We start from the raw sequence: 16,499 nt of genomic DNA on the forward strand, positions 1-16,499 counted from the left end.
TGCACTTCTCATTATACTATGCTACCTCCCTACACCACAACTTCCTTTATCAATCATTCATAGTGCTTAATCTTAATTTTGACACCACTGTATGTTTAAATAATCTGTGTGAGGTAGTCTGATAGCTACAATCCAGGACCAGATCTATGTAGTTCTTCGTAGAACTAGCACAGTTCCATTCAAGTTATTCTTTTTCTTTTAAGATTTTATTTATTTATTTGAGAGAGAGAAAGAGAGCGAGTGCAAGCAGGGAGAACAGCAGACACGGGGAAGGAGAGGAAGTGAGAAAGAATCTCAAGCCGACACCACACCGAGTGCAGAGCCCGACACAGGGCTTGATCTCATGACCCTGAAATCATGACCTGAGCCAAAATCAAGAGTTGGGACGCTTAACTGACTGAACCACCCAGGTGCCCCTCAAGTTATGCTTGATGAGGAAAAATGAAAGTCACTTCACAGTAATTCAAATTATGTGATATCAAAAAATATGCAGTGAATCCAACATTGTAAATTAACCTACTACTAAATTTAATTGCCTATTCACTTCCAGATTTCTTTAACATGGGAAAAAAATTAAAGAACTGCAAAAGGAACAGTGAAAAGCACTACAAGCACCGAAGTTTATTATAAACAAATCAAAGGAAGCATCAAAAGGAAGTGTCTGCACATTCAGAAAAATGTTTGTCATAAGAGTATTACTGATTCATCACATATTACAGCTGTTGCTTTTTCTTGGTGGAAACTAAACAAGTTACATTAAAAATTATGTGCAGAATTCAGAAGGTGAATGAAAAAAGTCATAAATCCAGTTACTAGGAAAAGTATTTAAGAGGAAAACATATTACCAAACCAAATTCACAAATAGGAGAAAAGAGTTTCAGGATAAGTAAATATTTCTGAAAGTGAGCAATTTGCTATACTGTACATGCAATGCATGCATATATGCAAGTCCAGGGTTGTTTTATTTTGGAAGCATAATTAAGTCTTATTTTAGAAAAGAATGTTAAATAAGGACAAAGACTCAAATAAAGACTAAATGGATGCTACCTTTAATACATAACCAAATTTCTAATATATAGATACTAAACTATCTAATTTTGAGTTAGGAATAACATTCAAAATGGGTACAGAGATGAGAAGCAAGTTCTTTTCTACAGTATTGTGATCAGCAAAGTCCATCCACCAATACCAACCCACACCAACCCCTGGGCAGAGGGTCATACTGGGCATCAAGGATTCCTCCAGGGGATTCTTGGTTTCACAGGAGACTCAGAACAAAGAATTACCCAGGTGAAGGGGTTAGGTAGTGGTGCATCAGAGAAGGAGTCATGTAGCTTACCTATATGGTAACAACTACACCTCTATGGTCACCAACACCATTCCAATGAATATTGAAAGCATGTTTTCAAGTTTTAGCACAGAAACAGAGCTATGACATATATCCTTTCTCAAAGAACAGGACTCAAGTAGCTGAGAAGGGCATGCTATTCAACTTCAGGAAAGGCACAAAGAGCAAAAGAGAGGAAGTAGACCCCAAGCTAACCACCTAGTTTCATCAAATTACTCACGGTAACCTGTGGCCTAGACAAACAGACTTACATTCAGTACAATACAAAAAAAAAAAAAAAAAACAGTATAATGGCAAAAACATTTAAATGATTATTCCCTCAAAGAATATGAGATAAGTGTGTTATAATATGTTATAATATAACATAATATAAGTGTGTGATAATAAAATAGTGTGTTACCAGGTCTGTACTCCATATACACTGTTAGTATGGAGATGAACAGTGTGGGCTAAAATATTTAAGAATTAATCTGAAGATGCTGGATATATAAACTACAAACATAAGACAGTTAAATAATGAAGAACTGATCAGCCAAACAAAGTTTCTCTGATAATAGGTGAGCCCAGACCAAGTAGGGTTAAGGTGCTTCTCAAATGTGGCAGATGACTTGAGTTGCAATCTTCTAAAATAACAAACCCAATGGCCCACATGCCTAGGGCTTCATCTCTGGAAAGCAAGTGCCATTTTATCCCTGTCACCAAATCAATATATCTCAGACTAACTTGATTTTATAGAGTGCATACATTCACCATTATTATTTTCCATTATTAACTGAGATCTGAGTTTTTCCATTTGGCTCAACTGAATATTGGACAAAGAACACAGCGAGCAAATATGTTAACTATTTCATATCAAAATCCACTATTATATAATGAGATATATTTTCACATTTTAAAACAATCAGGATTTTCAGTTCTTGTCATGACGGAGTAGCTAATGTTGGGATACCCTCCTGCTATAAACATCTATAAAAGCTGGACCAAATATACAAAAAATGAAAAAAACAAAAAAGCCTATTTGCAGGCCTTAGACAATAACCACCACAGCACTATGATCCTTGATAGAAGAGAAGCAGATAAATCAAATCCCATATTCACACTGGCTTTCTCCATAAGGGCATTTCCCAAATCATGGTGTAGAGAAAGAGAGCCCAAACAGTGTAGCAGTCCCGCTGAAAGAGAAGACTACAATTACTGCTTGAGACTGCTACGTAGCTGGATTGGGGGGCAGATTATTAGAGAGGAAAGAGCCGGAAAAAAAAAAACAGTTACAAAAATCTATATGAAAATTCCCATCTGGGGGGCATCTGGGTGGCACAGTCAGTTAAGTGTCAGACTTGGTTTCAGCTCAGGACGTGATCTCAGGGTTGTGAGATGGAGCCCCATGTTGGGCTCTCCACAGAGCACGGAGTCTGCTTAGTTTCTCTCTCCCACTCTCTCAAATAAATAAATGAAACTTTAAAAAAAAAAAAAATCCCCTCCAGTTGTCATCTGCCTCCTAGGCTGTGCATGCACAGGGTTAGACTCCTAGAAGCCTAGAAGAGAACAGCTACTGGAAGGCTGTTAGCTAAACAAAGATTTCAGAGCTTGCACAGTTTTGAATAAATGAAGTACAAACTAGTCAGAGGAGAGAGACCTTGATGAATACCACAGGTGTTTAGGTGAGACCCTAGATAATCCAAGCCCTAAGAATAAAAACACAGTTGAAACAGACTTACCTTAACAAAGCCTAAAACTAAACTTCAGAGAATCAAAGTGACCCACTGGCAATTTAACTGCCTGCCAGAATAAAATGCAATTTTACTTAGAGGAAGATAACAATCCAGAGCTTCTATAACAGGGGTCGGCAAACCTTTGCAGTAAAGAGCCAGAAAGTAAATATTTTTACATTTTGAGGGTCACAGTCTCCACCGCACATTCTCTTAAAACAACAACCAAGCCTTTAAAAAAGTAAAAACCATTCTTAGCTCATGGGCCACACAATAGCCACCAGGCTGGATTTGGCCCATGGGCCAGTCTGCTGTCCACTACTCCACATTACACTCACAATATCCATCATACAATGCAAAATTAGTAGATATGTGAAGCAGGAAAAGTGTTTGATAATCAAGAAACAAAACAGTCAACAAAAACAGACATAGGAGTGATCTACATATTGGTCTTATATAAGAGCTTTAAAATAACTATGACTACATATTAAAGACAACACAGTCAGAATATAGAGAATAGATTAAAATAGGATATATTTCATCACTAGAGAATTAGAGTCTGAAAATGATCACACAGATATTCTAGAACTGCAAAATATGTAAATAGAGGAACTTCTTGAATAGGTTTAGTAGCAGAATAAGCACAGGGAAAAAACCCACAGAATTAGCACATGCAAAGACAGATTAATAGCTATTCAAAGGACAGAAAAAAATTATAAGCAAAATAGAACATATGTTAGATGTGGGATGCAGTCAAACAATCTAATATATATGTAACTGGCATACAGAAGGAAAGAAGAGAAAATAGGTCAGAGGCAATATCTGAATCAGTGAAGGATGAGAACTTTTCAAATGTTCTAAGATACCAACCTACAGATTCAAGGAGGTCAGTAAATACCAAGCAGGATAGGGCGCCTGGGTGGCTCAGTTGGTTAAGCGACTGCCTTCGGCTCAGGTCACGATCCTGGAGTCCCGGGATCGAGTCCCGCATCAGGCTCCCTGCTCGGCAGGGAGTCTGCTTCTCCCTCTGACCCTCCTCCCTCTCATGCTCTCTGTCTCTCATTCTCTCTGACTCAAATAAATAAATAAAAAATCTAAAAAAAAAAAAAAAAAAAAAAAAAAAAAAAAAAAAAAAAAAAAAAAATACCAAGCAGGATAAACACACACATACAAAACCATATGTACCTATATTACAGACAGGGGACTAAAAAAAATCAAAGAAAGAGAAAAATCTTAAAAACAAAGGAGGAAAGGACCTCTCTCTTGTCCTTCAGTAGAACACAGTAAAAATGAAAGATGACTTCTCAAGAGAAATATGAAAGCCAATGAAGTGGCATCTTCAAACTACCGAAGGAAAAAAAACCTATCAACACAGAATTCTATACTCAGCAAAAATATCCCCCAGAACATGAGGAGTAATAAAAGTTGAAAGAATCTGTCATAAACAGACCTTATTTAAAAAAATAATAAAAGTTCTTTCGGATGAAGGAAGATGATTCTAAATGGAAGCATGGATATATAAGAAATGAATAACTGCAGGCGCCTGGGTGGCTCAGTTGGTTAAGCGACTGCCTTCGGCTCAGGTCATGATCCTGGAGTCCCGGGATCGAGTCCCGCATCGGGCTCCCTGCTCAGCAGGGAGTCTGCTTCTCCCTCTGACCCTCCTCCCTCTCATGCTCTCTGTCTCTCATTCTCTCTCTCTCAAATAAATAAATAAAATCTTAAAAAAAAAAAAAAAAAGAAATGAATAACTGCAGAGAGTATAGATATAAAGACAAATATAACAGACTACTGATTGTTTAAAGCAATAAAACCAATGTCTTACAGGGTTTATAACATATGAGGAGGATGTTAAAATACATAATAATAGCAAAAAAGTAGGAGGTGGGTAAATGGATTTAAACTGTTTTAAGGTTTTTGTATTTGCGGGGGAACATGCTAGAAGTAGTAAAGGTAGACTTTGCTAAGTAAAGACACATTTTGCAATTTCTAAGGTAATCACTAAATGTCTGATATGAAAAGATTAACCCAAAAAAGCTAATAAAGGAAATACAACAGAAGCAGGAAATACTTAGAGGGGCACAAAAGAATCTGTTTGTTTGTTTTGATGAGGGAAGTATTCAATGACTTAATCTTGTGGTAGTTCCACAGATATATACATATGAAAACATTCTTTGAGTTTTATACTGAAGATCTATGCACTGTACAATATATATCATGCACATGGTAACAACAACAACAAAAAAAGCCTATATATAAGTTCCAGGGCATATGAAGACTGATCTGCAGTACCTTTCTAAACAGAATCCAACATATCTCCCCAAAACTTAATGGTTTACAGCTACTTTCACAATTATTTTTTCCCATAATATATACTGGGTACTCAATAATTACTATCATTAAATGGGTATATGAACAACCCACAATTTTATTTAATTTACTGTACAACCGCCAAGATAATAAATTCCTGATTCTCAAAACTATAAACTTAACAATTGTTTACTTCTTTACTTTTTAAGAATAAACTGGCATTTTTACAATTTCTGTTTAAATGTATTTTTAATCAATATTGCCAGGAAACACACTAGGTTTTGGAAACAGTACATAGACCCAGTACACAGATGAAAATATATATAAAGCAATTAGCATATTGCTATTTTATGGAATTTTAATTATAATATTCTTCTAAGAAAAATCTGTAACTACAGAATAGATTAAATCTATTAAATCACAAGCAATAGAAGAAAGAATCAACCATTCTATATGTATGAGTCAGTCACATAAATAAGTACTTCACAAATATTTTATTCTGAGCATTCTATGCAAGGCAAATATTATTCTCCTTTAACAAATAAAGAATCTAAAACACTAACTTGTGTATAATCACAAAGCTAGTAAGTCTTCAAACTAAAGACTTACAAATTCATCACTGGATAACTGTCCAGGAATTTCTCAGTAGAAGTAAATGTCATTATCAGTAACAAATTTATACCTGACAAATGTGATACAAGACCTAAGAACTATATATATACCTCATGAAACACAGCAGCATTAAAGAAAAAAGAAACAAACAAGAAATAAGATAATCTTAACTGTGCATAATTATAAACCTGATTAATAAAGAGTTTTCTAGTGCTTAATATAATATAGTTTGGGGAAAAAAATTTAAAGAAAAGCTTTAAAGATCTATGATATATTACAATGTTTGAATTTTCAAACACTATGGTAATTGGCAAATTATCACATATTTTTGCACTAAAGAAGACCAGTTGCATTTTAACATGTGATTTAAAAAAAAAAATCTTGGTAAATAGTAAATTCTCCTTCAGGGTAGACATTGTTGAAAATCAATCTTAGAGATGTCAAGGTTAAACAAGGAAGACTGGACACAAATGTTTGCTCAAGACACACTAAAGTAACAGTAAAGACAGTAATCAAAGTGAGTCTATACAAGTAACCGTCTCCTCCATGACCCCCTTCCAAATACCCATCACTCTAAAAACCAGAAATTTAAATTTCAGCTCATTTTTACTGAGCTGAAAACAGGGAAATCTACATAAGTGTAAGTCTACATACTCAAGAGTTGAGAGCTCTCCAGTCCCTTTCTCTCACTCAGTTCTATGAAGACCCAGCAAGGCTCCATAAACTCCAGGTAGATGATAGGAAGTTTTCTCTCCAGGGAAAAGAAATACTGAACTAACCAAATATTATTACATAACTATTTTGTTTATTGAAAAGATAACAGGAAGTATCTGTGTATGGAGCAGGGAAAAGAAGTATAAGAGATCTAAAGTCTCATCCTTCAAAGTCAATACAGAATATGAACAAAAAAGGCAGAAAAAAACAGAAATAATATAAGCATGTTTCTTGCAACCATAGTACTAAATATGAGAGAAAAACTAAATGTGTTGAATGTGGTTTTTTCTAAGGCAGGAATCTGCTAGGTTTTGTTATAAACATTTTAAAATCTATTTGGTGTTTTAAATTATATACATGAGGGGCACCTGGGTGGCTCAGTCAGTTGAGTGCCCAACCCTTGGTTTTGGCTGAGGTCATGATCTCCTGGGTCAGAGGATCAAGCCCTGCATTGGGCTCTGTGCTCAGCAGGGAGTCAGTTGAAAAAGTCTCTTCCTTTGCCCCTCCCCCCACTCACTCACTCCCTCTTTCTTCCTCTAAAATAAATAAATTTAAAAAAAATCTTGGGGTGCCTGTGTGGGACAGTTGGTTAAGCCTCCAACTCTTGGTTTCGATTTGGGTCGTGATCTCAGGGTCGGTCATGAGATTGAGCCCCAAGTCAGGCTCAGCATGGAGTCTGCTTGATATTCTCTCTCCCTCTCCCTCTACCCCTCCTTGCTTGTGCGCTCTCTCTCTCTCTAAAATAAATAAATCTTTAAAAAATCTTTTTTGGGGGGCGGCTGGGTGGCTCAGTAATTAAGCGTCTGCCTTCGGCTCAGGTCGTGATCCGAGGGTCCTGGGATCGAGCCCCGCGTCGGGCTCCCTGCTCCGCGGGAAGCCTGCTTCTCCCTCTCCCCTCCCCCTGCTTGTGCTCCTGCTCTCGCTGTGTCTCTGTCAAATAAATACATAAAATCTTAAAAAAAAATTATAAAAAATTTTTTTTTGTTTTTAAAGATTTTATTTATTTGACAGGGAGAGACACAGTGAGAGAGGGAACACAAGCAGGGGGAGTGGGGGAGGGAGAACCAGGCTTCCCACGGAGCAGGGAGCCCGACGTGGGGCTCGATCCAAGGACCCTGCGGTCACGACCTGAGCTGAAGGCAGACGCTTAATGACTGAGCCACCCAGGCGCCCCAATCTTTAAAAAAATCTTAAGTTGTATATATGAATAAACCAATATATGTAAAATAAAACACTTCTGAGGGAATTTGAGTGACATGTAAGTGACAGTATTTTTAAAGGAACTAACATATCAAATTTAAGTAGGGCTGGAAAATGACAATAATAGTTAAAATGTTGACAAAAAGTGCTAACAGACCTTCTCTCTCTCTCTCTCTCTCTCTCTCACACACACACACACACACACACATTCTCCTGGCTCTGCAATTGCCTTGGTAAGTAACCTAATGACTCTAAACTTATTTTCTCACATATACAATATGTAAAGTCAATGAACAATAATCAGGGGGAAAAATATCCCTAAAATTCTATCCTCCTTTACAAATATATGACTACAGAGTGATTACAAATAAGTAATGGCGCCTGGGTGGCTCAGTCGGTTGGGCGTCTGACTCTTGATTTCAGCTCAGGTCAGGATCTCAGGGTCATAAGATCCTGGGCTGGGCGTGGAGCCTCCTTAAGATTCTCTCTCAGGGCACCTGGGTGGCTCAGTCAGTTGGGCGTCGGACTCTTGATTTGGGCTCAGGCCCTGATCTCGGGGTCATAAGATCAGGCCTGTTTTGGGCTCCACCCTGGGCATGAAGCCTGCTTGGAATTCTCTCTCCCTCTCCCTCTGCCCTGACCTCCTCACTCATGCTTGCTCTCTCCCTAAAACAAAACAAAACAAAACCAAGTAAGTACATTTAGCTAAATTCACCATCCTTATACTCTTAGTTTCCCACCTCAATCCACATCCACCTGCTAACCCTACCTTTGTAACTTGGTTTATACTACTAAATAATAATAATAATAATAAATGTTAACATATTATTTAACAGACAAAAAAGTATAAGGTTCAGCCAATTAAATATTCATCAACCCGAATTATCACATAACTAAAATATGTATTAACTGAATTTCACCCTATTTCAAGAGAAAACAAAATCTATGATTTATGGTATCTTTTGTTAACAACTGAGGTACTGGTATCATTAAAAAATTATCAGTTTTTCTTAAGTACATAAAAATAGATAACAAAGAAAACACTTTAGAGAACAGCTTTAGTACTTTTAAGATAATTTTATTTCCAAAGAGTAAACTGAGGGAGGAGCCCCCGGCAAGTTCAATTAGTAGAGCGTGTGACTCGATCTCAGGGCCTTGAGTTCAAGCCCCATGTTAGGCATGGAGTCTATCTAACAAAAATTTTTTAAAAATTAAGAAAGTAAACTGAGGGAAAATTCAATGTGGACAAAAATAAAAGCCAAAAAAAAAGAAAGAAAAGAAATTCCTGAATGCATAAGCTTTGTTCCCTGTCTCTGAACAGCATTATCTATGAAGCACCTTAAAATTGTACACTGAGGGGCGCCTGGGTGGCTAAGATGGTTAAGCGTCTACCTTCGGCTTAGGTCATGATCCCAGGGTCCTGGGACTGAGTCCCGCATCGGGCTCCCTGCTCAGTGGAGAGCCTGCTTCTCCCTCTCCCTCTGCTGCTCCCTGCTTGTGCTCTCTCGCTCTGTCAAATAAATAAAATCTCAAAAAAAAAAAAAAAAAAAAGGAACTGTACACTGAATAATGTGTGCTGAATAAATTTCCCTTCCATTGATCCTGAGTGTGACCTTGTGATAGCACTGACAAACTGAATGTGGTGGAAGTGATATTATGTGACTTCCACAGCCAGATCACAAAAGGCAATATGGCTATAGCCTGGCTCCCACTCTCTCTATGGATGCTCACCTTTGGAATACAGCCACTGTGCTGTGAAGAAGCCCAGGGCACATAGACAGATCATATAGGTGTTTAAGCCTCAGCTAAGGTCTCAGGTAATAGTCATATGAGTGAATAAACCTTCAAATGATTCTAGCCTCCAGCCTTTGAGTCTTCTAGCTGAGGTATTTAATGGAAACATGTTTTTAGTGATTGACAATGAACTCAAGGACATGAGAAAAAAAACACACTCCATAGGCTGGCTATAGTAAAATAAATGGTTGTGCCAAAACCACAGTGAAACTGGAACTTCAAACTGAAGCAATGCTAATAGGTTTATCCCAATCCTGTGTCTACAACAGAGAAAGAAAAAAAGGAACTAATGAGGTTGTATCAACTCCTTTATTACATCACTTTCTCCCAGGAAAATATACAGAAAAGGTTTTGATGAGACGAATACCAGATGGAAAAAAAGCAGACTTTGGCAACAATAAACATGTCATTTCTGGTACAGAAATCTTTCAGGGAAGGGAATGATTCCAAAAGCTAAGATGTTACAAATCACTGCATGGTAATCTCCAGAGGAAACAGAGCAGTTCTCCTTCCCAGTGAATAGAGAGATGCTGGTGAAACTAGCAGCTGCCCACAGTGGGTACTTTTTTTTTTTTTTTTTAAATATTTTATTTATTTATTTGACAGAGACACAGAGAGAGAGGAAACACAAGCAGGGGGAGCAGGAGAGGGAGAAGCAGGCTCCCCGCCCAGCAGGGAGCCCGATGCGGGGCTCGATCCCAGGACCCTGGGATCATGACCTGAGCCGAAGGCAGACGCTTAACGACTGAGCCACCCAGGCGCCCCCACAGTGGGTACTTCTGAGACTTAATGGTACTTAGTGGACACAGAGAATACCAGAGATTCAAACTCCCCTCTTAATGTGCAGGCTAGATTACATAATGCTGTACAGATTGTAAATGGCATAACCAGAGAGCCATATGCATAGATTAAAATATGCAGCATCTACACAAAAGTACAAAGCAACTCGGACATTCTGAATGACTTGGGTCCAAATACCGAGAGGAATAAATATACTACTTATCCAACAGTCAATTTCTCATATTGTTCCTCTTAAGTTTGTTGATGACCTGTAGTAATGGTAGAGAAAGTTTCTAGTATCATATAATATTTATCATTCTAGTAGTAATGCACTCAATTGTATTAGAACTGATATTTACATATATACAATAAATAAAAACCCATAAATATATTAAATATGTCTCTCTAAAAGAGCAATTCGTACACTGCTTACTATATTGAAAAATACAACATTCCATTATTAACTAAAGTGCCCAACAGAAAGTATCTTGCTAGATGGGAACCACAGCAAATCCGTCTGCAATATTTTTTAAAAAATACAAAACTATAAGTTAAAATGAAAAGTAAATAATAATTAATATTAAGAATTATTATTTAAAACCCCCCAAAAGAATTTTAATGAGTCAAAAACAGGAAAAGGGGCTTATTTTCTTGTATCAATTCCTAAAACATGAGTTTCCATTAACTAAAAATTTTTATGAAGAATTCTCTTCACTGAGTATTATCCCTTGTTGATAACCTATACTACCTATCTATTAACAGATGACAGAATACAAAAAAAAATTAAAGCTTAACATTTTGGAAAAGCACATTAGTTGGGTATGTTAGATAATACCCTTAAAGGTACTACTCTACAGTCCCTTTTCCAATGTGAAATGGCCTGGAGTTTCACTAAAAAAAGATAAATTAGCAATCGTGTTATATGGTAATACAGAAAATTTTAAGCTTAAGAAATTGGTAAAAGAAAGAAGATTAGTATTTTATTTTCCCCAACTTTACTGACATAAAATTGACACATGACATTGTGTAAGTTTAAGGTGTACGACAAAGGTGTGTTCCTTGTCTTGGAATGTTCACAGTAATGTGACTGACAAGAGCCCGAAGTAGAAAAAATCCAAATATACACCAATAGTAAACTGGACAAGTAAATGGAGACAAAAAAATGATTAAGTAAATTGTGGTGTATTCATACACTAGAGTACTATACAGCAATGAAAATGAACCAACAACTGTTAGCATACCCAGGGTGAAACTCTCAATAATGTTAAGCAAATAAAGATAGATATAAATAGGATGAACAAATATTTGTTGAATAAATATTTCAGACAAGACTCAGATAAGATCAGGACTGTCCTTTATCTTTGTTTAGCAAGTTTTATTCACAGACAATACAAGAAAGATTACAAACAAGATGTATAAATTATTTAGGAGAACAAATTCCTTTCAAGCACCTCAAGCACATTTATAAAAACCACCCACATACTACTGATCTGCTCCACTAATCATAATGCACTGTTCATTTGTCAACTTCTTCAAAGACCCAATTTATTTTTATTTATTTATCTATTTTAATTTAAGTCTCTTTTTTTTAAAAGATTTTATTTATTTGACAGAGAAAGAGATAGCAAGAGCAGGAACACAAGCAGGGGGAGTGGGAGAGGGAGAAGCAGGCCTCCCGTCGAGCAGGGAGCCCGACGTGGGGCTCAATCCCAGGACCCTAGGATCATGGACTTGAGCCAAAGGCAGACACCTAACAACTGAGCTACCCAAGCGCCCCCTGAGAGACCCAGTTTAAATCAGAACTTATACTAGAAGCTTAAAAACCCATATACTAAAAAGACTTTCTTCATTGAATAAGGCTTTTCAAACTATACTACAATTAAACAGTTACAGTTTTAAAATATAATCTAAACTCAGAAATTATTAAAAGAAAAAAGACATAAAATACTTACATTAACTTTGAAAGCTTGTACAGTGTTATCCAGAAGAAGGATGTTGCAAACCACCTCCGTATGCTGTCTGTCTCGGGCCAACTCTGATGCTCGTACATTGTAGGTTCTGCCAGCAGGCAATCGGAAACGCGAGGTCATTACTGTCCACACTCGGTCTAAGTTGAAAAAAACATTCACTAAATAAAAAAATAGTTGAAGATACTTAGCAGTTTAAAACACCAAGGTTATTATATAATCTTCAACTAACACAAGTAAAAAGCAGTTATAACTTTTGAAACACCAATAAAAACTGTAGGTATAAAAAAAAGATACTGTATATAATTCATCATTTAAACTAAAATTCAAACTGCCTGGAAGAGCTTTATTTTGAACTGTTCCATTGAGAAGAAAATACACAATTGTTCAGGAAGTCATAATCCAATTCAAAATATATAAATTTGGGAATAGCCAAAAAAGGGGTAGGAGAATATGCTACCTTAGGAAGTTGGGACATTACTCACTGATGCAAATATTTAAAAACACTGTAGAACAGCAACAGGAGGGAACACTATTTGCCTCTAAAGGACCCTTACCTTTACTAAACTTAAGATTTGGGGGAAACATGGGAGTTTGGTCAATTTTTTTAAATACAATAATACTCTTTATTTTAACTATCCTCAAATTTAAATGAATTCTAATAGAATTATTCTTATTATTCTCAAGAAAACAAAAACAAAATAGAAAACATAAGGCTACAGATCTTTGCTTCTCAATTTTTAACCTAAGAGGGAAAAAATGACATTGCCTATAAAATCTGAACAGATAATACACTGATATCAGCAATACCTGAAGTTAAAAGGCAATGAATGGGGGGGGTAGGGAGGAGGAGGGTGGAAAAGGCAATGAAGATGTAGCTTTGAAGTTCTGAAAATTATATGAAACACAGAATTACATACCAAAAAAATTAGCATTCATATGGGAGAATAAAGCTAAAGATATTTTCAGACATTCAAGGATTCAAAGTTTAAAATCCATAAAACTTCCCTCTTAAAGACAATTAAAGAGAGGAAATAAAATATATTAGAAACACAAGTATACAGAACTTTTAAATAAGTAGTAAGAAATTTGAATAATGAGTAAGCAAAAAATAATAAAAAGAAACACCAGTTCAAATCAGTGGTATTCAGTAACTGCAGTTGACATCACAGACTGTTCATGTCAAAAAGATTAAAGCTATAAGTAAAAGTCAGTGCTACAAAAGTATGAGAATTGTATAAGGAAAACAGCTTTAGCAGTTGACAAAGAGGGGCTAGCCAAGTAAGACTCACCAATTAAAAGACAGGGATTGGTGGTTTCTGGTTCCACATGTTAAGAGCTTGCAAGTCTCCACTCCACTTTAACAAGTAAAAAGTAGAACAGACTGGAAAATCACCAAGGCTGCTTGGATTCATGAGAGAGAGAAGACAAAGGGCAAACCGCTGCCCCCAAGACTGAAGAGACAGGCCAATACATAGGGTCTCAAGGAGAGACTCACAAACAGAAACCACCAGGGGAGCCAGTACACCATTAGGAAAATCTGAACTGTAACTGGCGAACTGCAGGAGGCTCAATGTGGACAATGCTGAAAGTTAAAAACTCCAGGGGGCCCAGTCATAGGAGGACTCCCACAATATGGAATCCAACTAGATTCCCACAGTAAATATGGAGAAAAGTAGCCTTAAGCCGGGGATGAACATTTAACACACACACACACACACACACACACGACAATTATTAAATATACCAGAGCACTCTGTTCTTTTTTTTTTTTTTTTTAAGATTTTATTTATTTATTTGACAGAGACAGCGAGAGCAGGAACACAAGCAGGGGGGGTGGGAGAGGGAGAAGCAGGCTTCCCGCTGAGCAGGGAGCCCGATGTGGGGCTCGATCCCAGGACCCTGGGATCATAACCTGAGCCGAAGGCAGACGCTTAACGACTGAGCCACCCAGGCGCCCAGCACTCTGTTCTTCTTAACAACACCTGACCTTAGGAGAAATTAGTTAACCAGAACCTAAGTGACCTGGGGCAAAGAAAATACTCAACTCCAGCTGACTCTAGCCTTCCAGTGGGAGAATGGAAATAACCAACTCCAGACCACTTTAGCCATCCTGTCCCATCTAAAAGGGGGAAAAAACCTGAGAAACCCTGTGACATTCATAGTCCAGAGGCACAGGTTCACTAAAACATTGAGGCTTAACCAGAGGATTACAGAATGCTTTTCCTCCCTACACTACTAAAGGCCTATTTACATCAGTTCCTCTTAACACAACATCATGCCTGCCTATCAAGAAAAATGTACAGGGGTGCCTGGCCGAGTGTCAGTAGAGCATGAGACTCTTGATCTCGGTGTTGTAAGTTCGAGTCCCACATTGGGTGTAGAGGTTACTTAAAAATAAAATCTTAAAAAAAAAAAAAATTAGAAGGCATACTAAAAAAGGCAAAAAGCACAATTTGAAAGAAAAAGCAAGCATCAGAACCAGACATGAAAGGGATGTTGGAATTATCACAAACAATTTAAAACAACTGTGATCAATATGCTAATGCTCTAATGGACATTGTAGACAGCATGCAGGAACAGATGGGCAATGTGAGCACAGAAATGGAAATCTGAAGAAAGAACCAAAAAGAACACTGTAAGACATGAAGAATGCTTTCTGATAGACATGTATTGGGCACAACAGAGGGAAGAATCTCTGAGCTAGAGGATATATCAAGAGAATCGTCAAAAATCGAAAAGCAAAAGGAACAAAGACCGAAAAAAAACAAAAACAAAAAAAACCAGAACACCTAAACTCTGTGGGACAAAAAAAGGTGTAAAATAGACATATGAAAAGAATAGAGGGGAAGAAAAGAAAATATATTTGAAACTATCAATAATGACTGAGAGTTTCCCCAAATTAATGTCAGACATCAAACCACAGATCCAAAAAGCTCCAAGAACACCAAGAAGGAAAAATGTCAAAAAAACCTACCTATACCTAAGCATATCACTTTAAAACTACAAATCAAAGATTTAAAAATCCTGAAAGAAGTCAGAGGAAAAAACAGCTTACTTATTGAGGAGCAAATATAAGCATACATATGACTACTTAAGCATGCAAACAAGAAGAAAGTAAAGTGAAATATTTAAAATGTTGAGGGGAAAAAAAACCCTAGAGACCTAGAATTCTATATCCTACAAATCGTCTTTCAAAAGAGAAAGAAATAAACAGTTTCTCAGACAAAAAAAGGGGGGAAGGATTTGTTGGCAGTGCACCAGCCTTGCAAGATATTTTAAAAGAAGTTCTTTAGAGGGAAGTAAAATAATAGACATCAAAACTCAGATCTACATAAAGAAAAGTATCAAAGAAGGAATAGACATGATGTGATGAGCACTGGGTGTTATACATAACTAATGAATCATTGAACACTACACACCTTAAACTAATGATGTACTATATGTTGACTAACTGAACTTAACCAAAAAAAATGTTAAAAAGAAGGAATAGGTGAATGTTATTTTAAAACTTTTATTTTTCTTATCCTTAACTAATCAAACAGATAACAGTACAATACCCTCTACTTCAGTGTGGCAAAGACTTAAGAAATTTGATGAGATTTTTCCTTCCACAATTAGGTGAAGGGTGAGGATTTTGCAGATGTGATTAAAGTCCTAAGTCAACTGAGTAAATCAAAATAAAGAGTACCCTTGGTGGGCCTGACTTAAGTGGAAGCCCTTAAAAAATTGGGAACTTCCTGAAGTAAAAGAAATTCTACTGCTGGCTTTAAAGACATGGTCTGCCATGTTAGGAAATGACCTGTGAAAGGGGCCTCTAGGAGCTGACAGCCAGCGAAAAACTAAAGACCTCAGCCGTACATTTGATTGTATTCATCAATAATCACATGAGCTTGGAAAAGAACCCAGGCTCCCAAAGTTTGGTCAACATCTAGACTGCAACTATGTGAGATGCAACCAAGCTGCATCCATCCTCCTGACCCACACAGAAACTGGAGGAAAATAAATGTGTTGTTTTAAACTGCCAAATTTGAGGTTATTCATTACACATCAATAGAAAACTAA

At 36.9% G+C, this 16,499-nt stretch overlaps 1 protein-coding gene across 1 annotated transcript in view; it reads right to left on the reverse strand.

The window, feature by feature from the left end:
* The window catches only part of PTPN4 (protein tyrosine phosphatase non-receptor type 4), a 221,241-nt gene that overhangs the window by 165,688 nt on the left and 39,054 nt on the right, over positions 1 to 16,499 (reverse strand). Inside the window, exon 2 of the mRNA XM_044913261.1 lies at positions 12,420 to 12,574. Coding sequence (XP_044769196.1) covers positions 12,420 to 12,557 — 138 coding nt within the window. The 5' untranslated portion in view covers positions 12,558 to 12,574. The remainder of the gene's footprint in view (positions 1 to 12,419; positions 12,575 to 16,499) is intronic.

The sequence above is a fragment of the Neomonachus schauinslandi genome, chromosome 3 (assembly GCF_002201575.2).
Source record: "Neomonachus schauinslandi chromosome 3, ASM220157v2, whole genome shotgun sequence".
Lineage (NCBI taxonomy): Eukaryota > Metazoa > Chordata > Mammalia > Carnivora > Phocidae > Neomonachus > Neomonachus schauinslandi.